This window comes from Melopsittacus undulatus, chromosome 12 (assembly GCF_012275295.1).
Source record: "Melopsittacus undulatus isolate bMelUnd1 chromosome 12, bMelUnd1.mat.Z, whole genome shotgun sequence".
In the NCBI taxonomy this organism is placed as follows: Eukaryota; Metazoa; Chordata; class Aves; order Psittaciformes; family Psittaculidae; genus Melopsittacus; species Melopsittacus undulatus.
Genome location: NC_047538.1, coordinates 23,065,459 through 23,088,635, shown reverse-complemented (window position 1 = coordinate 23,088,635; position 23,177 = coordinate 23,065,459). Strand labels below are relative to the sequence as shown.

The 23,177-nt window shown below is 47.2% G+C and overlaps 1 protein-coding gene across 1 annotated transcript; it reads left to right on the top strand.

Annotated features, from left to right (window-relative positions):
* Positions 1-17,970: 17,970 nt before the first annotated feature.
* Positions 17,971-20,051, top strand: LOC117436864 (basic proline-rich protein-like). The gene is made up of 2 exons (XM_034068456.1): positions 17,971-18,879; positions 19,896-20,051. Exons 1-2 carry the CDS (start codon positions 18,349-18,351, stop codon positions 20,049-20,051), a joined length of 687 nt encoding a protein of 228 aa, XP_033924347.1. The 5' UTR covers positions 17,971-18,348.
* Positions 20,052-23,177: the final 3,126 nt, after the last annotated feature.

Below are 23,177 nucleotides of genomic sequence, written 5' to 3'. Positions count from 1 at the left end.
AGAAAGAAATAAAGAAAGAGTGCAGCCTAACCCCTGACGTGGGGAAAAGTGGGTACCCTAGCCCTCACGGGGGGAAAAAAAGAGTGCAGCCTAACCCCTGACGTGGGGAAAAGTGGGTACCCTAGCCCTCATGGGGGGGGGGAAAAAGAGTGCAGCCTAACCCCTGACGTGGGGAAAAGTGGGTACCCTAGCCCTCACGGGGGGAAAAAAAGAGTGCAGCCTAACCCCTGACGTGGGGAAAAGTGGGTACCCTAGCCCTCATGGGGGGGGGAAAAAAGAGTGCAGCCTAACCCCTGACGTTCGGAAAAGTGGGTACCCTAGCCCTCATGGGGGGGGAAAAAAAGAGTGCAGCCTAACCCCTGACGTGGGGAAAAGTGGGTACCCTGGCCCTCATGGGGGGGGCAAAAAGAGTGCAGCCTAACCCCTGACGTGGGGAAAAGTGGGTACCCTGGCCCTCATGGGTGGGGAAAAAAAGAGTGCAGCCTAACCCCTGACGTGGGGAAAAGTGGGTACCCTGGCCCTCATGGGGGGGGAAAAAAAGAGTGCAGCCTAACCCCTGACGTGGGGAAAAGTGGGTACCCTGGCCCTCATGGGGGGGGGGAAAAAAGAGTGCAGCCTAACCCCTGACGTGGGGAAAAGTGGGTACCCTAGCCCTCATGGGGGGGGAAAAAAAGAGTGCAGCCTAACCCCTGACGTGGGGAAAAGTGGGTACCCTAGCCCTCATGGGGGGGGGAAAAAAGAGTGCAGCCTAACCCCTGACGTGGGGAAAAGTCGGAACCGAGCCCTCATGGGGGGGGAAAAAAAGAGTGCAGCCTAACCCCTGACGTGGGGAAAAGTGGGTACCCTGGCCCTCATGGGGGGGGAAAAAAAGAGTGCAGCCTAACCCCTGACGTGAGGAAAAGTGGGTACCCTGGCCCTCATGGGGGGGGGGGAAAAAAAGAGTGCAGCCTAACCCCTGACGTGGGGAAAAGTGGGTACCCTAGCCCTCATGGCGGGGAAAAAAATAGTGCAGCCTAACCCTAATGTCAGGAAGAGTGCGGCCTAACCCGAATGTCAGGAAGAGTGCGGCCTAACCCAAATGTCAGGAAGAGTGCGGCATAATCCTAATGTCTGGAAGAGTGCGGCCTAACCCTAATGTCATGAAGAGTGCACCCTAACCCTAATGTCAGGAATTCTGTACCCTAACACTAATTTCAGAAAGAGTGCACCATAACCCTAATGTCAGGAAGAGTGTACCCTAACCCTAATGTCAGGAAGAGTGCACCCAAACCCTAATGTCAGGAAGAGTGTACCCTAACCCTAATGTCAGGAAGAGTGTACCCTAACCCTAGTGACGACCCTAGCCCTAGCGGCGACCCGGGACGGATCTACCTAGCGCCTAATTTGCCTTGCCTTGCCGTCATCTATCATCTCTCATCTGCCATCTATCATCTGCCATGTATCATGTATACATCTGTCATCATCTATCATCTACCATCGATCATGTACTCATCTAACATCATCTATCATCTAGCATTGACTTACCTGCAAAATTGACTTACCTGCAAAATTGACTTACCTGCCAAAACATCATAGGGGTACAGAAACAACCCATACAAGTACAAGATCAATAGCCCCTCCCATCCACCCCCACCCTCTGCTTTTTCAGTTAAGGCAACAATTATAACAAGTTACAGTCAGGGAGGAAAAAATCATAGGGGTACAGGAACAACCAATACAAGTACAAGATCAATACTCCATCCCATCCACCCTCACCCTCTCCTTTTTCAATTAACACAACAATTACAACAAGTTACAGTCAGGGAGGAAAACATCATAGGGGTACAGAAACAACCCATACAAGATCAATAGTCCATCCAATCCACCCCCACCCTCTCCTTTTTCAGTTAAGGCAACAATTATAACAAGTTACAGTCAGGGAGGAAAACATCATAGGGGTAGAGAAACAACCCATACAAGATCAATAGTCCATCCCATCCACCCTCACCCTCTCTTTTTTCAATTAACACAGCAATTACAACAAGTTACAGTCAGGGAGGAAAAAATCATAGGGGTACAGAAACAACCAATACAAGTACAAGATCAATAGTCCATCCCATCCACCCTCACCCTCTCCTTTTTCAATTAACACAACAATCATAACAAGTTACAGTCAGGGAGGAAAACATCATAGTGGTACAGAAACAATCCATACAAGATTAATAGCCCCTCCCATCCACCCCCACCCTCTGCTTTTTCAGTTAAGGCAACAATTACAACAAGTTACAGTCAGGGAGGAAAAAATCATAGGGGTACAGAAACAACCAATACAAGTACAAGATCAATAGCCCCTCCCATCCACCCCCACCCTCTGCTTTTTCAGTTAAGGCAACAATTACAACAAGTTACAGTCAGGGAGGAAAAAATCATAGGGGTACAGAAACAACCCATACAAGATCAATAGTCCATCCCATCCACCCTCACCCTCTCCTTTTTCAATTAACACAACAATCATAACAAGTTACAGTCAGGGAGGGAAACATCTTATAGGTACAGAAACAACCCATACAAGTACAAGATCAATAGTCCCTCCCATCCACCCCCACCCTCTGCTTTTTCAGTTAAGGCAACAATTACAACAAGTTACAGTCAGGGAGGAAAAAATCATAGGGGTACAGGAACAACCAATACAAGTACAAGATCAATAGTCCCTCCCATCCACCCTCACCCTCTCCTTTTTCAATTAACACAACAATTATAACAAGTTATATTCAGGGAGAAAAACATCATAGTGGTACAGAAACAATCCATACAAGATTAATAGTCCATCCCATCCACCCTCACCCTCTTTTTCAATTAACACAACAATCATAACAAGTTACAGTCAGGGAGGAAAACATCATAGGGGTACAGAAACAACCCATACAAGATCAATAGTCCATCCCATCCACACTCACCCTCTCCCTTTTTAAGGCAACAATTATAACAAGTTACAGTCAGGGAGGAAAAAATCATAGGGGTACAGAAACAACCCATACAAGTACAACATCAATGGCCAGTCCCATCCACCCTCAGCCTCTCCCTTTTCAGTTCAGACAGTAAGTACAACAAGTTAAAGTCTGGGAGAAAAACATTATAGTGGTACAGAAACAACTCATACAAGATCAATAGTCCCTCCCATCCACCCCCGCCCTCTTCGTTTTCAGTTAAGGCAACAATTATAACAAGTTATAGTCAGGGAGGGAAACATCATAGGGGTACAGAATCAACCCATACAAGATCAATAGTCCATCCCATCCACCCTCACCCTCTCCTTTTTCAATTAACACAACAATTACAACAAGTTACAGTCAGGGAGGAAAAAATCATAGGGGTACAGAAGCAACCAATACAAGTACAAGATCAATAGTCCCTCCCATCCACCCTCACCCTCTGCTTTTTCAATTAACACAACAATTATAACAAGTTATATTCAGGGAGAAAAACATCATAGTGGTACAGAAACAATCCATACAAGATTAATAGTCCATCCCATCCACCCTCACCCTCTTTTTCAATTAACACAACAATCATAACAAGTTACAGTCAGGAAGGAAAACATCATAGGGGTACAGAAACAACCCATACAAGATGAATAGTCCATCCCATCCACACTCACCCTCTCCCTTTTTAAGGCAACAATTATAACAAGTTATAATCAGGCAGGAAAACATCATAGGGGTACAGAAACAACCCATAAAAGTACAACATCGATGGCCAGTCCCATCCACCCTTACCCTCTCCTTTTTCAGTTCAGACAACAAGTACAACAAGTTACAGTCTGGGAGAAAAACATCATAGTGGTACAGAAACAACCCATACTGTTGGGGGTCGAGCATGGGTGCTTGAACAGGCCTACAGCAAGCTGTGAGAAAGTGAACTTATGACCCCAGGTTAAAAGAAGAAGAAGTGTCAAGATCAGCAAAACAGGAATCCAATAACAGGATGCCGGTAATTGCAGAAGCATGATGTAACGCTAAGCTGATGCGAAGGTGTGAAACCAATCAGGAGAGGTAAAGGGGAGCGTGTATCCCTCATGGGCAAAGTGAAGCAGCCAATCAAGTAATGCGTGATCGCGTGTAAGACAGTATATTAAGAGCAGCCTTGTAATCAATAAACGGAGCATTTTGTGAACCTATATCGTATCGGTGTTTTCTCCCCTCCACCTGGCCGCGGCATTCTGGTGACCCTACGTGATACGAGGAGAGAGAGAGACCGTGGACGAGAGAAGGTGGAGATCCCGGCTGCCCGAGAGAGGCAGGCTGCCCGAGAGAGGCAGGAAAAGAGCTCAAATTACGTGGCCACGGCTGACCGGTGAGTCAGGCAGACTGCGGTCTGGTTCGGGATGGGTTTCGCTGTATCAGCGATAGAAAAGGCTACGACAGAAGGAGTGCTATGTGTAGCGAAGAAAACAGGGTACTCAATACCCCGACAGGAACTTGTGGACTTTTTATTTTGGTGCTGACGAAGGGGGTTGTTAGAAAATACGGGACAGTTATTCTCCAAAGATCAATGGCGTAAGACAGGGGAAGAATTGTGGGAGTCGGTGAAGCTTTTAATCTCGAGACTTGGGAGAAAATTACTAAGGAAGAAGCCCCTGATTTATGGATGTTTTCAGTCCTTCCTAAGGTAAAGGGAGCAACCCTTAAAGAGACAGACCTAAAGTTAATGTTGAAATGGTCGAAGACACGTTACCCAGAGATTTATGAGTCTACCGGATTTGAGATATCCTTGTGGAATGGGGCAGGAGTTAAGCTGTGGAATGCAGCTACAAAAGGCAATGATGCTGTGAAAAGTTTGTCAGTCATTTGGAGAACTGTTTTAGAGATGTTAAAGTAAAAAAAAAAATGAGATCATGGAGATCAGCGTGCCCCCCCCCCCCCCAAACCTCCACTGGTTGCCGCTGCAGCAGCGAAGACTGAGGACGGGGATGAAGACGATCCTTTCGACCTGAGCCCTATTGACCCCGAGATGGAGCCTGTGCACGTTCATCAGTTTGCTGTTGCTGCTCCTGAGATTCTGATGCCTGATAATGCTGATGCTGACCTGGATGGTGCTTTTGACCTGGAGGCTATTCATCCGGAAAAGAAGCCTGATTTATATCCCCCATATCCTCATGATAAATGGGTAGCTGTAAAGGGAGAAGTGAGATGGGTGGGGGATGTGGATGTATTGCACAGTTTCCCATGGTGTGTGTGCTTCCCACCCGAGATGGGAAGGTCTCTTGTATGCTCTTATCAGGGGTATCGGGCAGAATGTGTAAGACCGTGGAGTTGGGACCCCGTATACTACTCCTTTGATACAGTCGCTCTGTGATACTCAAGTACTAGAAGTTGGTAAATATAAGTATGTCCATGTTTCTATCTACCCTTGGAAACCTTTATAGATATTGCTGGCAACTTCCTCCAACATAGGCTGGCCACCTGTGTCGGAACGAGTGTGCATTTTGGTCAGTATAAAAGCCCAAGCCTCATGCGATGTAAGGGAGGCAGAGCCTCTGCGGGGACGCCTGCTAAGGTTCAGCCTGCCACCTTGCACTGCGATGATGCTTCTCGGAGCTGGTTTCCTGATAGTCTTTACAGGGTCCTTGTGCCACGTCCTGTATGTGGGACTGTGTAGTGGGAACAATGATTGTCTGGATTTTGTGTTTCAAATATTGTAGTTGTGTGGAGTGTGCTTGTGGGATCCCATATGTGTGTGTGTGTGTCTGTGTGTGTGTGTGATGAGGGCAGACAGTGTTCTGTATATTTTTTGTTGTCAGGTTCATGTAAAAGTTTTAACAGGTAGCAGTTTAACCTTTCGGGCAAGAAAAGGTTAATGCAAAAGCGCAGTTGCCGATAGGCCGGTGGTTTTAGCTGTGCAAAGCAGGGTGAGCAACTTTGAAAAAAAAACAACAACAACAACAAAAAACAACAACAACAAAAAAAATCACTTGAGGGCAACTGAAAATTAACAGCTTGAATATGCATGCTTGTAAAGTAGCTATTATTAGAGGTTGTGATTTTGTGTATAAAACCACCTGTATTTACTAGCCAGTTGCTAATAAGAAACTATACGTTGTATTGTATGGATTTGTCACTTGTAAAAGAGATGTTAAAGAAAGCAAATTTGCAGTAGCTGCTAGAAAATACTAAGGCAAAAGCTAGAAAGATTCTAAGATGATGGTACTGTTATAAAGCAAGTAATGGAACAAATTAAGAGGGTGGGAGAACTCCACTGGTAAGAAGTTTCTTTGGTTAGTCCCTCGCTGCCATTAGCATCTTCAACATGCTGATGCACTCTGTGATAGTTACTCTGCTAATGTAAATCTGTGTGTGCTTTGCTGTAGTAGTGACTTGTTACTGGGTTAAGCAGGTGAAACTCTGCATTGACAACAAGGTGCAAGGACAGAGATTGACCAAATGCCTGCTACCACAGTCAAGGGCAAGACTGGGTTGGCCTCTGTGTTTGCCACCAAGAAGAACCTTTAGCTTCGCTGCTGGCTGCAACCCAGCAGGCGTAGAGCAGTGGAGACACATGTCATGCCAGACCTTGATGTGAGGGATGGCCTCCGCTGTTATCAGAGAGCCATCCAGGAGAAAAAGGGTAGGCCCAGCTGTGTACAGCTATCAACAGGACCATACTGGCTGCCAGCAAAACATACCAAGCCGCAGAACTCAACCACATAAAGAAACAGCAATGGTAGAAATCTTTGTAAAATCTTTGTAATATCTGTGCTATTATGTGTGACCATGGGTAATGGAAAAGTATACTGAGCATATCTGTTAAATCCCAACTATTCCAACCTGTTACATGGTGTGTAGGATTCACTGATATGCCACATGTTATAAAGGTTCAAGTGACTTCAAATCAGACTAATCTTACTGAAATAATGCTACCTAGAGTAGTGGGTTGTTATATTACACAAGTCAAGCAGTGATAGAGCAGACACAATAAATTGTCAAAAACTTTTCGTAAAACTAAAAAGGGGGAGATGTGGAGACAGTTCTCACAGGAAAATGAATATTTGGTACATGAGCTCTGAATAACTCTGAGGGATACAGCAAGGCCATGGGAGGCCCGAGGAAGCCTAAGCAAGCAAGATAAGAAGAAGCTGTAATTCACTGAGTTATGAGAACTGTGGACTGTTGGCAAGCATTCGAGGTCAAGTTCTCACACCTGTGTTTAACCAATTATATGTTAGTCACTAAGGGTCTTCACGACAAGTATCCAATCATGATATGCCAAATTGCTGTAGGTGTGTGTAAGCAATAGTATATAAGGAGTTAAAGCTTTGCAATAAATGGCTTTTTGTCTGATCAAAAAAAAAAAAAAAGGGGGGGGAGTGTAACTCCTTGACTGTTAACACTGTACAGTTTACTTCTGCAGCTGCTTCACATCCCCTTTGCATTAGAATGCTTCTGGGCATGTGTTGTATGAATCTTTCTGATCATTCTGAATCTATTCACAAGAATTTGTTTGAACTTAAAGAAAATATGAAAGAACTTACTGTAGAAACAAATCCTATAGACTCTTGGTTAAAATCGTTAGGAATAAGTAGTTGGTTAAGGAGTTTAATCATGATGTTTAGCGGACCAATAATGATTATGTTGTTAATTTTGTTTTTTGGACCTTGTCTGTTACAATGTATTATGCAACGCATGCAGCAGATGACAAACGCCTTATTTGAAAAAAGAGGGGGAGATGTTGGGGGTCGAGCATGGGCGCTTGAAGAGGCCTACAGCAAGCTGTGAGAAAGTGAACTTATGACCCCAGGTTAAAAGAAGAAGAAGTGTCAAGATCAGCAAAACAGGAATGCAATAACAGGATGCCAGTAATTGCAGAAGCATGATGTAACGCTAAGCTGAAGCGAAGGCGTGAAACCAATCAGGAGAGGTAAAGGGGAGCGTGTATCCCTCGTGGGCAAAGTGAAGCAGCCAATCAAGTAATGCGTGATCACGTGTAAGACAGTATATTAAGAGCAGCTTTGTAATCAATAAACGGAGCATTTTGTGAACCTACATCGTATCGGTGTTTTCTCCCCTCCACCTGGCCGCGGCACCATACAAGATCAATAGTCCCTCCCATCCAGCCTCACCCTCTCCTTTTTCAGTTAAGGCAACTATTCTAACAAGTTACAGTCAGGGAGGAAAACATCATAGGGGTACAGAAACAACCCATACAAGTACAAAATCAATAGTCCCTCTCATCCACCCTCACCCTCTCCATTTTTTTATTAACACAACAAAAAGCATTTCTACAAGTCCGCACTCGTGCAATTCTTGCAGAGCCAAGGCCACGCAGTGAGCGATCCCAATACCCTGAGCCTTGTTGCTGGACAAGAAGATTCTTGGCAGGCATAAGCAAGGTCAATTGTCTTGTTATGCTTCTGTAATTTCCCATGTTTTCGTGCAGAGAATGATCTCTGCCAAGGCTGTAGTTTCCCACGGTGTTTTTACAAATACAGTATTACAAAATACACAAATGCAATTTTACAAATACAAGAACAAACAAGTTATAAACATTAGCTTTGTAAACAGTAGTAACCTCTAGACTCACCAATTAGAGCTCCGTATCCAAGGTTGCTCAGCTTTCCCCTTGAGTCAGCTACATCCACCTGCTAAACATGCACAGAGTTACCCACATGAATTCAAGCTAAATAGATTAGCCTAAAGAGAAAGATGTTCAGTATCGCAGCAAAAACCTGGACATTTCTCAGCTTTGCAGAGCCTAACATTTACTCCCAACACAACCCTTTCTTCTACCCATTCCCCAAGAGCTATTCACACACCAAACCCGACGTTCATTTTCTCCTGCTCCACAGCTCCCTGCTGTGCTAAAAGACTTACTAGTGTAGCTGAAAAAGGGACCTGTTCTTTCTGTGTGCTGACCGGCAGCACAACCAGACTATCGCAAGGAAATCGCAGAACAATTTACAGCTTAGCTGACTTTTAAAGATTCAAGAGCTTGGCCCAACAGGAGCTAAGCTTGTCTGACTGTTCCAAAGCAAACACCATTACATTTATAAGGAAGCAACCTATCCAAGGACACTGTGATACCAAAGAAAGGCAGTGCAAAAAAGCAGACAATGCTTCAGATGGAGCAAACCTCTGAAGAGTCAATGACTTCAAAAGAAGTGATTATGCTGCTGGACAAGGTAGTGCCTTTGCCCTGAGCTTTAAAAGCAGATCAGCAAGATACATGCTTGCCTCAGTGCTGAAGTTCCAGCTGAATGCACTGTTATTCTCTCTACTTCCACCTACTTACCAGAAGCAGCTTCCTCAGTATGCTCGTGCGCAGTGCCACATCTTCTTTTGCTGCGTCAAACACAAGGCCAGGAAGTGCATCCAGTAAGTAAACTCCCCAAGAGGTGAAGGACAGGAACTAATAAGAAAAAAAATAATTACTAAAATAGTTGCACTGAAGTAAAACAGAAAACTGATGTCAAAGCTGGAAACACAGTGCTCCAATCCCAAACCTGCTTCATGCCTTTAGCCCTTCCATTACCACTCTGCAGCCCCACGCAGTAGCTCACTCTAAACTGTACATGCATTCTCACTAGCTCCCGGTCAGTGGTACAGAGGGAAGGGACTGGGGCTTGACAAGGTCTGGTTTGTTCTCATTATGGTGACGGCGTATTGAAGCTCTCCGGCTTCCAGGCACAAAGGGGAAAATACTGTGACACGCCCTGACAACAGGGGGTCACGCTGCCAGGCCACCAGCAGCACAGGCAGCCATGCAGGCAGAGACCCAGATCCTGACTACAGGCAGGTCGCATTGCCTGCACCACGACTAAGTGGCTTGGCGCCGTCTTTGGAAAGAAGGGGCGAGTCCAGACCATCCCTCCGCTCGTGGACTTAGGGAAGACGCCCCTGTTACTGCACAGAGACCTGCTCTCCTTCCAGGGAGGCTTAAGCTAAGCTGCAGCAATTTTAACAGGTGCCTAAAGGACAAGCTCACTCACTCCCTCACATTGATAGACAAGGACAAGACAAACACAAACCAAAACGTCCCACCCGGCTCCCTGGCAAGAGGCCCCTCTGGTGCCGCAGCACAGGCTCACCCTCAGAGCCGTATCCTCCACACTGCCCACAAACCTTGCAGGGATCTCCACAGCCCTCAGGAAACAAGAGCAGACCAGGCCACCTCTGGGCTCCCACAGCAGGAGAAGAGACCTCTGCCAGCCTAGGCCCAATTTCAAGGTACCCAAGAAGAGAAGGTCCAGCAGCAGCCAAGTCCAGCCAGGAGTCTATCAGGCTTGTGAACAAGCAGCAATCCAGTCCACAAATCACCATCAGGTCCAGCAATTGCCAAGCTGCTCTATAATCATATAGAAGATCAAGCCGGGCAGTCAGTCTGAAGTCCAGACTAAGAATCTTCACAGGCAGGGACAGAGCTGAAGAGCAGCATTCCTCCAACAGAGTTCTAAAGAAAACTGAGGTACAGAGCTCGGTTTAAATAGGGCTCCTGGGTGTGGTCTGGTGCACAGGTGAGGCTGTTTAGGGTCATTAAGGCTTACTAATGCCCTCAGTGCCTTAACGAGGCACCTGAGAGCAATGGAAAATTCTAGTTCTATCCACAGGGCCTACAGAGTGAGGTGTGATTGCAGTGTTGTGATGGGGTTTTGTTCCATCTGTTAGCTGGTTAGTCTTCTTCCTCACCTAGCCCCAGAGACATTCTATCAAATGAATGTTCTGTGCATGAGAAGACGCAACCACTTCATTTGTGTGTGATTCAGTAAATCCTCTTGGAGACTTTATGATTCTGTTCAGTTCTGGGAGACTTTGGAAGAGTGGGTACATAAACACAACCCTCAGGAAGGCACACACCATTCTGAATGGGCAGTTCCTAATAGCCCCTGTACTGTTTATTTCACATTAATTTCACCCTACAATGAAGTAAGGTGTTCACTTTCCATTCAGATCTGAATAGAAATTTAAGACAGAATTTTTATTCTACCCATTCCTTACTAGTTTTAAACTGTTTTTGGTTACCTCTTAGATATTTATGGTCTTTTCTGTCCTGTTTTAAGCTGCTCTTGCCTATTTCTAATCTGCTTCAGGCTACCCATTTCTAACCTGGTCTTGCCCTTTCCTAGCTTGGTTTAACTCCTGTATGGTCATTTTTATCTTACTCTTCTCCGTTTCTAAACCTTTTTTAGATTCTTTTGGCAAATTGTAAACAATGGAGAGGCTTTTCCATCTTATTCTGCCCATTCCTTACTAGTTTTAAGCTGGTTTTGGCTCCTTCTTCAATATTTGTGGTCATTTCTGGCCTGTTTTAAGCTGCTCTTGCCTACTTCTAATGTGCTTCAGGCTATTTCTAACCTCTTGATGCCCATTTCTAATTCTTCTGAAGCCATTCTGGCAGTTTCCAAACCATTTTGGTCCATTTCCTACCCATTTCTAGCCTGGTCTTGCCCTTTCCTAACTTGGTTTAACTCCTGTATGGTCATTTTTATCTTATTTGTGTTTGTGTTTGGAATGATTTGGTTTTGTCAGACCTGGTTCTCAGGCTCCTCAGGAGCCCGGTTGCTTTGCTCTTGGGTCTGTGCATGTGATCTGGGCAGATGTGCTGCTCCGTCTGGGAGGTACTGTGCCTGTGTAGGTTATTCTCTGTTTGTTGGTGTCACAGCATGTGTAGTGTTTTGTGTGTGTGTGTTTGCCTTGGAGCTGCTCTACTCATGGTGTGTATTTGGGCCAGGTGCAGCATCTGTAGTGCAAGTCTGTGTGTATTATGATCAGAGGCAGATCCTGAGCATTTCCTTGGGATGGAGGTTACAGGTTCTGGGCTCAGCAATGGTCTCTAGACATAAAAGCTGTGTGGGTATTAACATAGTAGTTGTTTAGCAACTCGGTGATAATTTGGCCAGTGTTTTTGTTCAGATCTCTGCTCTGAAGCAGTTGTCAACGTGATGAAAGCAGGCTTGAAGCAAGGCTCTGTGGCAGAGATGCAGAGCAGCCGGCAGACACTCTTGCAGCCCCGACAGTGATCCCATAAGGATGACATGACAATGATCGGCAGGGCTGGAAGGGGGGGGGGGGTGGCGGGCGTTTCGGCGGCGGGCGCCGCTCGCTGTTGCCATCTTGTGTCCAGGTTAGGTACTGCAGCCCTGCCTCCGCGCATGAGCCGTGGTGCTCCCTGTCCCCGGAAGTGGCTGGTGTCACGTGGTGCCCGCCGGTTTCCGGCGGGCTGTAGCAAGCGCGGCTCCATGCGGCCGCAGTCTGGTGGCCGCCCGCCGGCTCCGGTCCCTCCGCGCCGTTTCGGTGTGGCAGGCGCAGCCCCCGGGAGCAGCATGGCGGCGGGCAGGGTCCGGGTCCAGGTCCGGGTCCCGGCAGCAGCAGGTGAGAGCCGAGCCCACCGCGGGGCCGGGCTTACCGGGGAGGGGAGCGGGCCCGGCCGCCCGGCCGTGCCTTGGACGTGCGCAGAGGGGCCTCTCCTGCCTGCTGGCCGCTCGGCACGGGAAGCCTCTCGGTGCTCGGTACTGAGGGGAGTGAAGGCACGGGGGGGGGGGGGGGGGGGGGGGGGTTACCTGGAGGTCCGTAATTCACACTGTACCTGCACTGGGAGGGAAAGGGGCCAGGGTTGAAATAGCTGTTTCTAAAGCAGCCAAGGCGTTCCCTGCTTGTTTTCTCTGATCTAATCTTGTGCTTAGTTGGGAAATTAGACTGTTGACTGTAGCTTTAAGGTGCTGAAGGATCTGGAGACTGGGATTCTCGGAGAAATGAGAAGGGGGAAGGGTGCATTGCCCTCCTTTTGTTCTGCACACAGACCTTGCTGGGCTGAGCCCTGGGGGAGGCCAGCTCATCCCAGCCTTTCTGTTAAGGACTTCAGTTGCTGCTGTTGCTCTCCTGCTTTCGCCCGTCTTTGGACAACTGCTTAGCTCCAGTAAAGCCATCAGGCTTCTTCATAAATGCTTCTTATTCCAGATGCAGAGGCAGCTCAAGCACAGGCCCTCGCTAATGGCTGCAGTGGCTGCGGCTGTTGGGTTTCATAGGTAAGAATTTTTGTAGGGGATTGTCTCTCCTGTGAAATGCTTGCATGGGATTTGTCCATAAAAAAATCCCTCACTGTTCTCTTTTCTCCACTGCTTGGCTGTGAGAGCAGGAAGCAGCAGAATCCGTGGCAGAGATAGATAAAGAAGAGCACGGGGAAGAAGCAAGCCCAGATGGCAGGGAGAAAGAGAACCAGCAGTATCCAGGTCAGGCAGAAACTGCCCCTCCCAGAGCAGAGTCCCAACAGCTGAGAAGCTGGAGCATCATGCCCAGGGAATGGATCTTGCATGTTGGCTGTCTGAGAAGCTGCACAGTGAGAAACGGTCGCTAGGTTCAGGTAAGCCTCAGTAAGACTAATTCTAAACAATTAACAGGCATTTCCATTTTACTTCATCCCATTCCTGACTAGTTCTAAGCTATTTTTGGTTACTTAAGTATTTATGGTCATTTCTGGCCTGTTTTAAGCTGCTCTTGCCTATTTCTAATGTGCTTCAGGCTATTTCTAACCTCTTGATGCCCATTTCTAATTCTTCTGAAGCCATTCTGGCAGTTTCCAAACCATTTTGGTCCATTTCCTACCCATTTCTAGCCTGGTCTTCCTCTTCATAGCTTGGTTTAACTCCTGTATGGTCATTTTTATCTTACTCTTCTGCATTTCTAAACCTTTTTTAGATTCTTTTGGCACATTGTAAACAATGGAGAGGCTTTTCCATCTTATTCTGCCCAGTCCTTACTAGTTTTAAGCTGGTTTTGGCTACTTCTTTAGTATTTGTGGTCATTTCTGGCCTGTTTTAAGCTGCTCTTGCCTATTTCTAATGTGCTTCAGGCTATTTCTAACCTCTTGATGCCCATTTCTAATTCTTCTGAAGCCATTCTGGCAGTTTCCAAACCATTTTGGTCCATTTCCTACCCATTTCTAGCCTGGTTTTGCCGTTTCCTAGCTTGGTTTAACTCCTGTATGGTCATTTTTATCTTACTCTTCTCCGTTTCTAAACCTTTTTTAGATTCTTTTGGCACATTGTAAACAATGGAGAGGCTTTTCCATCTTATTCTGCCCAATCCTTACTAGATTTAAGCTGGTTTTGGCTCCTTCTTTAGTATTTGTGGTCATTTTTGGCCTGTTTTAAGCTGCTCTTGCCTATTTCTAATGTGCTTCAGGCTATTTCTAACCTCTTGATGCCCATTTCTAATTCTTCTGAAGCCATTCTGGCAGTTTCCAAACCATTTTGGTCCATTTCCTACCCATTTCTAGCCTGGTTTTGCCGTTTCCTAGCTTGGTTTAACTCCTGTATGGTCATTTTTATTTTACTCTTCTCCGTTTCTAAACCTTTTTTAGATTCTTTTGGCACATTGTAAACAATGGAGAGGCTTTTCCATCTTATTCTGCCCAATCCTTACTAGTTTTAAGCTGGTTTTGGCTCCTTCTTCAATATTTGTGGTCATTTCTGGGCTGTTTTAAGCTGCTCTTGCCTTTTTCTAATGTGCTTCAGGCTATTTCTAACCTCTTGATGCCCATTTCTAATTCTTCTGAAGCCATTCTGGCAGTTTCCAAACCATTTTGGTTAATTTCCTACCCATTTCTAGCCTGGTCTTCCCCTTCCTAGCTTGGTTTAACTCCTGTATGGTCATTTTTATCTTACTCTTCTACATTTCTAAACCTTTTTTAGATTCTTTTGGCACATTGTAAACAATGGAGAGGCTTTTCCATCTTATTCTGCCCATTCCTTACTAGTTTTAAGCTGGTTTTGGCTACTTCTTTAGTATTTGTGGTCATTTTTGGCCTGTTTTAAGCTGCTCTTGCCTATTTCTAATGTGCTTCAGGCTATTTCTAACCTCTTGATGCCCATTTCTAATTCTTCTGAAGCCATTCTGGCAGTTTCCAAACCATTTTGGTCCATTTCCTACCCATTTCTAGCCTGGTCTTGCCCTTCCTAGCTTGGTTTAACTCCTGTATGGTCATTTTTATCTTACTGTTCTGCATTTCTAAACCTTTTTTAGATTCTTTTGGCACATTGTAAACAATGGAGAGGCTTTTCCATCTTATTCTGCCCATTCCTTACTAGTTTTAAGCTGGTTTTGGCTACTTCTTTAGTATTTGTGGTCATTTTTGGCCTGTTTTAAGCTGCTCTTGCCTATTTCTAATGTGCTTCAGGCTATTTCTAACCTCTTGATGCCCATTTCTAATTCTTCTGAAGCCATTCTGGCAGTTTCCAAACCATTTTGGTCCATTTCCTACCCATTTCTAGCCTGGTTTTGCCGTTTCCTAGCTTGGTTTAACTCCTGTATGGTCATTTTTATTTTACTCTTCTCCGTTTCTAAACCTTTTTTAGATTCTTTTGGCACATTGTAAACAATGGAGAGGCTTTTCCATCTTATTCTGCCCAATCCTTACTAGTTTTAAGCTGGTTTTGGCTCCTTCTTCAATATTTGTGGTCATTTCTGGGCTGTTTTAAGCTGCTCTTGCCTTTTTCTAATGTGCTTCAGGCTATTTCTAACCTCTTGATGCCCATTTCTAATTCTTCTGAAGCCATTCTGGCAGTTTCCAAACCATTTTGGTTAATTTCCTACCCATTTCTAGCCTGGTCTTCCCCTTCCTAGCTTGGTTTAACTCCTGTATGGTCATTTTTATCTTACTCTTCTGCATTTCTAAACCTTTTTTAGATTCTTTTGGCACATTGTAAACAATGGAGAGGCTTTTCCATCTTATTCTGCCCATTCCTTACTAGTTTTAAGCTGGTTTTGGCTACTTCTTTAGTATTTGTGGTCATTTTTGGCCTGTTTTAAGCTGCTCTTGCCTATTTCTAATGTGCTTCAGGCTATTTCTAACCTCTTGATGCCCATTTCTAATTCTTCTGAAGCCATTCTGGCAGTTTCCAAACCATTTTGGTCCATTTCCTACCCATTTCTAGCCTGGTCTTGCCCTTCCTAGCTTGGTTTAACTCCTGTATGGTCATTTTTATCTTACTGTTCTGCATTTCTAAACCTTTTTTAGATTCTTTTGGCACATTGTAAACAATGGAGAGGCTTTTCCATCTTATTCTGCCCATTCCTTACTAGTTTTAAGCTGGTTTTGGCTACTTCTTTAGTATTTGTGGTCATTTTTGGCCTGTTTTAAGCTGCTCTTGCCTATTTCTAATGTGCTTCAGGCTATTTCTAACCTCTTGATGCCCATTTCTAATTCTTCTGAAGCCATTCTGGCTGTTTCCAAACCATTTTGGTCCATTTCCTACCCATTTCTAGCCTGGTCTTGCCCTTTCCTAGCTTGGTTTAACTCCTGTATGGTCATTTTTATCTTACTCTTCTCCATTTCTAAACCTTTTTTAGATTCTTTTGTCACATTGTAAACAATGGAGAGGCTTTTCCATCTTGTTCTGCCCATTCCTTACTAGTTTTAAACTGTTTCTTTGTTACTTCTATTTGTGGTAATTTCTGTCCTGTTTTAAGCTGCTCTTGGTTATTTGTAATCTTCTTTAGGCTATTTCTAACCTATTGATGCCCACTTGTTTCTCTTTTGAAGCCATTCTGGCTGTTTCCAAGCCCTTTTGGTCCATTTCTTGTCATGTGTTGTCCCCCCCAATACGGCATCTGCTTTTCCCCACCACGCCAATTTGTCTTCCCCCCCGCCACTCCCCCCTGTTCTTCTATCCCGTATCCCACTCTTCACCCCTTTCTCATCATCTATCCCTTTTAACCGCCATTATTCCCACACTCCCACCCCCCTTCTCTACCATCTGTCCCCCCTAACAGCCATTCTCCCCCCCTTCCCCACTATCTCTCCCATTTAAACCCCTTTCCTCCGTCATCACAACAGTCTTCCCGCCCACCAAAGCCCGAACTAACCTTCGTCCAGCAAGTCTCGATCTTTACCGTGCCGAGCTAAACCCTGCTGAGCTCCGTAACCGTGCACGTACAGAAAACAAAGCTGCGTTCCAGCCCTCACTGCTGTCTGCTCCTTCCCGGGCACTGCCATCGCTCCCTCACACAAAAGGACACCGCTGATTGGCCACCGGTCTCTAGGCGGGAAAATGGCCCCTCAGCCGTGCGGCCCGGGATTGGACGGCGCTGACCCTCCGCCCCGCCCCCCCGGGTGGCTTCAGCTCTGCCTGGCTCACTTCGGGTTAGCATAGCCTGCGTTAGTTTACCACGGCTGTGTGGTTTGGCCTAGCCTGGGGAAGCATAGCATAGCCTCCATCCAGCGTGAGATTAAGATGAGTGAGATTAGACCTGGGTGAGATTGACTGGGGGGAGACTGACCCTAGTCAGATTTGTCCTGGGTCAGATTTGTCCCTGGTCAGATTACCCCAGGGGTCAGATTAGCTCGAGTCAGGTTAGTCCGGGTCAGATTAGTCCGGGTCAGATTAGCCCGGTCAGATTAGCCCAGGTCGGATTATCCCGGGTCAGATTAGCTTGGGTGACCCGGTTTGGATCATCCCGGGTCATTTAGCTCAGATAAGAGACAGGTGAGATTAGACGGGTGAGATTATCCTAGCCTCCTTAACTTAGTTTAGTCTGAGTTACCTTGAGTTAGTCTTGGTTAACCTGGATTAGCCTATCCTCAGTTAGCCTGGGTTAGATGAGCCTGGATTAGATGGGGTTAGCCTACCCTATCATAGGGCGGGGTATATGGGAGGACAATACTGGGGTTTTGGGGATATGGAGTCCCTACATGGGGGTCTGTGGGGGGATTTGGGGGTCTGGAGTCCCTGCATGGGGGTCTATGGGTGTATTTGGGGGTCTGGAGTCCCTACATGGGAGTCTGGGGGGATTTGGGGGTCTGAAGTCCCAGTATGGGGGTCTGTGGGGGGATTTGGAGTCCCTGTATGGGGGTCTATGGAGGGATTTGGGGGTCTGGAGTCTCTCCGTGGTGTTCTGTAGGGGTGTGGAGACCCCTTATGGGGTGTATGGGGGAATACGGGGGGATATGGGGTTCTGGAGTCCCTAGATGACGTGTGGGGCAATAGGGGGGGGGATACGGGGTTCTGTGGGGCTTTATGAGGGGTATCTGGAGTTCTGCATTCCCATTATGGGGTTCTGTGGGGGCCCTGCGAGCCCCGAGAGGAGGGAACGGGACGGGAACGGAGCTTCCGGCCGCGCCGCGCTCGTCAGGGCCATCTTGGAACAAAAAATGGCGGCAGCGCAGGCGCGGTGCGGCCGTTACCACGGCAACGCGGACGCCATGAGGGGTGAGGTGCCGTACTCAGGCTAGCACCTCACCAAGATGGCCGCCCCGTAGTGCCGTACGTCAAAATGGCGTCTCACTAATTTGGCCTGTCCCGGCGCCCGTACTCAAGATGGCGCCTATCAAGTGGCATCAGTGCACCCCCCCCCCGTGCCCGCCCCTGTCTCCCCTCTCCCCATGGCGGCGCAGAGCCGCGCTCCCCCCCAGCCGCCTCCCTCCCCTCTCCTCACGGCTCCTGCTCCCGCACCTCTCTCTGCACCTCCTCCATGGCCGCCCTATGGCGGCGGGCGGGGCGGGGAGGGGCGGGAGGGGGCAGGAGGAGGAAGGGAACCGAGTGGTTCCGGGAGGAGCCGACACCTCCCATTGCCCCCCCCGCCGGGCACGGCTCAGCCCGGATCGGCACGGCTCGGCTCGGCCCAGGGTAGAACCGGGGCACCGAGGGGGTCTGGGGCAGGCCGGCAGCCGGAGGGGGGCAGTCGCGGGGGGGCGGCGCTGCTGTCCCGGCCTGCAGCGGGGACCGTGTCCCCCTTCCCATCCCTCCTGCCGGAGGCACTCGTGTTCCCCGCGGCCGCTCCGGGTCACGGTCTCCACGGCAACAGCTGCTGCCGCTGCTCCGGGTCACGGTCTCCACGGCAACAGCTGCTGCCGCCGCTGCTGCACGGACTCGGCATCCACCTCCTGCACGGCGCCACCACCGTGGTCTTTGGGGTACGGACAAACGGGGGGGGGGGGAGAGACACTGGGGGTGCTGCGACCCATGGAGAGCCGCAGAAACAGTTTGCCAGGGCTTCCCCAAGGTGCTCGATTGTTTTGTTCTGTGTGCAGGATGTTTCTCATCACACCCCAAAGCTTTTCCAGGAGTCAAACGCATCGGTTTCCCTCTCTTCCCCCAAGAAAGGGGAAGTTTGTGGCCGGTTGCAATGATAGCACCTGGAGTGGTGCTGCCCTGAAACAGGATGAAATGGCTGCATCCTTCCGGGAGGCTGCCTCCGAAAGCAGAATTGCCCTGTGAGCTGGAGAGGTGCCCCTGCAGTGAGGGCCCGTGCCCAGGGAGGCATGGGGAGCTGGGGACTTGGCACTTTCCTGCCTATCATAGAGGACTGTGATGTACGATGGTAATGAATGCATCTTTATTTATAGATATGATACTATGAAATAGCTTTATTATCCCTTGCTAAAAATGCTTCCTTTTTTGCTTTCTTAGCAGTCAGTGCAAAAATTCAAGTTAATATCATAATATCATGGTAAAAGCTGCAAGCTCTGAAGTGGTACAGGCTGGCAGGAAGCTCCCAGTGTATGGTTTGGTGTGAGCAGCACCGATGTATTAGGTTTGGCATAGTAGTACATGGGGTTTTTTTCTTGTTTTTAGTGGCCATCTATGCCATCTATGCATCTATGCTTAACTTGTTAACAATTTATGTTCATATGTACGAGGAGGAGGAACATAAAGATGATGTAAGGATAGACAGGTTTGTAAAACCAGCCATTTCTTCAAGGGACGGCTGCTGCAGCAATACCCTGCTTGCACGATGCCCTATATGAGTGTCTGTTTTGAGCGAGTTTTACACGTGACCTGCACCCTGATCATGCGTTCTTTTTAGGCTGCACACCCGCCTATCAGCCTCATCAGCGTTGATGCTGTGGACCCACATCAGTGGTTTCTTGAGCTTTGAGAAAAACCCAGTTCTTGTTCTTAGATAAATACAAGAACCCTTCTGTTTCAGAGCAGCGTGCAGCCATGTGCACACTGTGTGTGCCAGAACAGACCCTTTCAAGAGCTCCAGAAGACTTTTTTAGCCTCTTTCTTTCATCTGCAAGACCAAAAAGGAAAGAGAGGTTTCTGCAACTGGGAAGCAGGAGAGCGGAGGTATGTCTGGTAATCGTAGCACATGCTTCTCTGACCTTGCCGAGAGAGGAAATCCATTTACTCTCTGCTTTCATCGATTGGTCTGTAATTTGCCTGTAGTTATCCTCCCCATTTCTACATTTTACAGAATCATGGAATGGTTCATGTTGGAAGGGACCTTAAAGCTCATCCAGCTCCAACCCCTGCCACAGGCAGGCAGGGACACCTCACACTAGAGCAGGTTGCTCCAAGCCCCTGTGTCCAACCTGGACTTGAACACTGCCAGGGATGGGGCAGCCACAGCTTCTCTGTGCACCCTGTGCCAGCGCCTCAGCACCCTCACGGGGAACAGCTTCTGCCTAAGAGCTCAGCTCAGTTTCCCCTCGGGCAGGTTCAAGCCATTCCCCTTGGCCTGTCCCTACAGGCCCTTGTCCCAAGCCCCTCTCCAGGTTTCCTGCAGCCCCTTTAGGCACTGGAGCTGCTCTCAGGTCTCCCCTTCAGGAGCCTTCTCTTGTCCAGGCTGCCCCAGCCCAGCTCTCTCAGCCTGGCTCCAGAGCATAGCTGCTCCAGCCCTCGCAGCAGCTCCATGGTTTCCTCTGGCTCGCTTGAGCAGCTCCACGTCCCTCTTGAGCTGGGGCTGAAGATGTGGATGCAGGACTTTGTTTCCTCTTACATTGGCATAATGCAGAGTGACACTTTAACAGCTGGACAGATGTAGATTCTCCTACCTGGGGCCAGTAAATGAGAGCAAAACCACATCCTCTGCTTGAACAAGGAAGAAATTATTTTGTTCACCTTGTTTACGTGCTTAATTCAAGAAGTTTTTTCCCTTCCAGTCAATTACATTCACGTAATTGAAAACATTGTCCCAGGAAATCTCAGCTTGGTTTGCTTTCCTGCTCGGAGACCATTGCGCTGCTTTTTGCTTAAACAGCAATTGCTTTGCTTGCAGGCTGTTTTGCAGCAGCTCTATGGCTATGGGGAATTACCAGTGTTTTTCTAATCATCCTGTTGGATGTTGTGACAATGCAGGTCCCCGGTTTCCTCTTGACATTTGGGTACTGCCAGCAGAGTTTGCAGCCCTTGGTGTTGTCTTTGTTGAATTAGGACCTGCACTGCTGAGGAGAAGGCAAGGCCTGGAGGGAGGGAGGGAGAACCAGGAACAGGTCAGCCCCAGTATTTTTCTGTAATGAGGGTGGTAAAGCACTGGCAGAGGTTGGCCAGAGAGGTGGTGGATGCCCCATCCCTGGGGACATTCAAGGCCAGGCTGGATGTGGTTCTGAGCACCCTGATGGAGTTGAAGATGTCCCTGCTCATGGCAGGGGAGGTTGGACCAGATGACCTTTAAAGGTTCCTTCCAACCAAAACCATCCTGTGCTCATATGATTAGAACCCCAGGGAATGCAGGCATTTCCCTACAGCTGCTGAGGGTCTCTTTAGAAGCCCAAGGCCACAGTTACCCTTCTTTCTTAGGGAAGGGCTTCCCGTCCTCACGCTCTTTGGTGTGTCTGGTGGCATTGTGCCCATGCCGAAGCTTGTCTTTGGCACCTTGAGCTAAAGTGCTTCACTGACATGAGGTTAAATTCATCTGGAGGAGCCTGTTTTAATGCAGCCAGGGAGGGGAAACTGGCTTATTATTTGCAGTACTGAGCTCTGTTCAGCAGGTGGGTCACGGTAAATGTTTGCTGCCACAAGTACCAGTACCAGTGCGAGTAACACCCAGCTCTGGGCAAATGCACCTTGATTTCAACCTATTTGAACTGGTCACTTACCAGCATAGCAAGTATCACATCCTGCAGGCAAAGCTGCTCAGGTGCAGCTGATGGATCCCTGAGCCCAGCAGGAGGCCTGAGGCTGCTTTTCCATTTACCTCTAAGAGCAATGACATTGGAACCACGGCAGGACGTAGAGCTTTCGTGTGCATAACCCCAAATGTATCTGCCTTTCCTAGCCTGCCAGGCAGGCAGCGTTAGTGCCGCTTTCTAGCTCACTAAAGGGTATTATCTGCTCAACATTTTCCAGTGACAAGACTTCACCTGTACCGTAGCTGATGGTGGGCTCACAGACCAGAACACACACAGCCTATTGCACAGATCGGCTTTCCTGGCAGCCCCGGGCAGCACTTGCAGGGACAGAGGTGTGTACTTAGCCCCTGATTCCAAGAAGATGCCGTAACATGGCTGTTTCTAACTCATTTATGCCCACTTCTAAACTGTTTTATTTGCTATTTCTAAATTCTTTCTGCCATTTCTAACCCGTGTTTGGTCACTTCTAACCCTTTTAAAGCCATTTCTTAAAATTTCCCTCTTTTTTTGGCCCTTTTCTCACTCTGTTTAAGCCACTTTTTTATTTCTCTAACCCATTTTTTCCCATTTGTCAGCAGCTTTAAGCCTTTTTTGACGATTTCTAACACAATTGTGGCCACTTCTAACTAGATTTAAACCCATTTTTAGCCATTTGCAACCCTTATATGTCCAATTCTAACCTGGTTTAAGCCATTTTGTCCATTTCTAAACTATTTTTTCTTCTAACCATTTTTTTTTGCCACTTCAAACACATTTTTGCCCATTTCTGAGCCTGGTTTAAGCCATTTTTCCCCATTTCTACCCTATTTTAAGCCATTTTAGTCTATTTCAAAACAATTCATGGCCATTTCTATCCCAGTTTTGCCCATTTCTTACCAGTTTTAAGCCGTTTTTGGCAATTTCTAACCCATCTTTCCCATTTCTAACCCCTTTAAAGCTTTTTTGGGGGCTATTTCTGACCTGTCTGTGGCTGTTTCTGTCCCATATTTATCCACATCTTCCGCATTGTAGGCCATTTTTGCCCACTTCTAACCCATTTTTACCCATTTCTTGATTGTTTTAATCCATTTTGGGCCACTTGTGTTCCACTTTGGACCATTTGTAAGGTGTTTTGAACCATTTTTTTAATTTTCTAACCCATGTTTGCCCATTTCTTATCTCATTTTAGGTATGGGACGCCTAAAAAAAGTTACTGAAAGAGACTAAAAGACAAGGACAGCTGGAAAAAACATGAATGAAAAAGGAAATAAAATGTGTAAAGAAAATAAAAAGCAAAAGAGAAGAATGTGATTATAAATCCCCACAAAGCAAACACAAAGCAATAAAAGTCTGAAAGAATCTCGAATAGAAGTTCC

Excerpts from the sequence above, each read along its gene's own strand:
- LOC117436864 (XM_034068456.1), top strand. The coding sequence starts at position 18,349 with ATGGCGGCGCAGAGCCGCGCTCCCCCCCAGCCGCCTCCCTCCCCTCTC. Across the intron at positions 18,880-19,895 it reads CCACCACCGTGGTCTTTGGG|AGCAGCGTGCAGCCATGTGC; the intron begins GTACGGACAAAC and ends CTTCTGTTTCAG.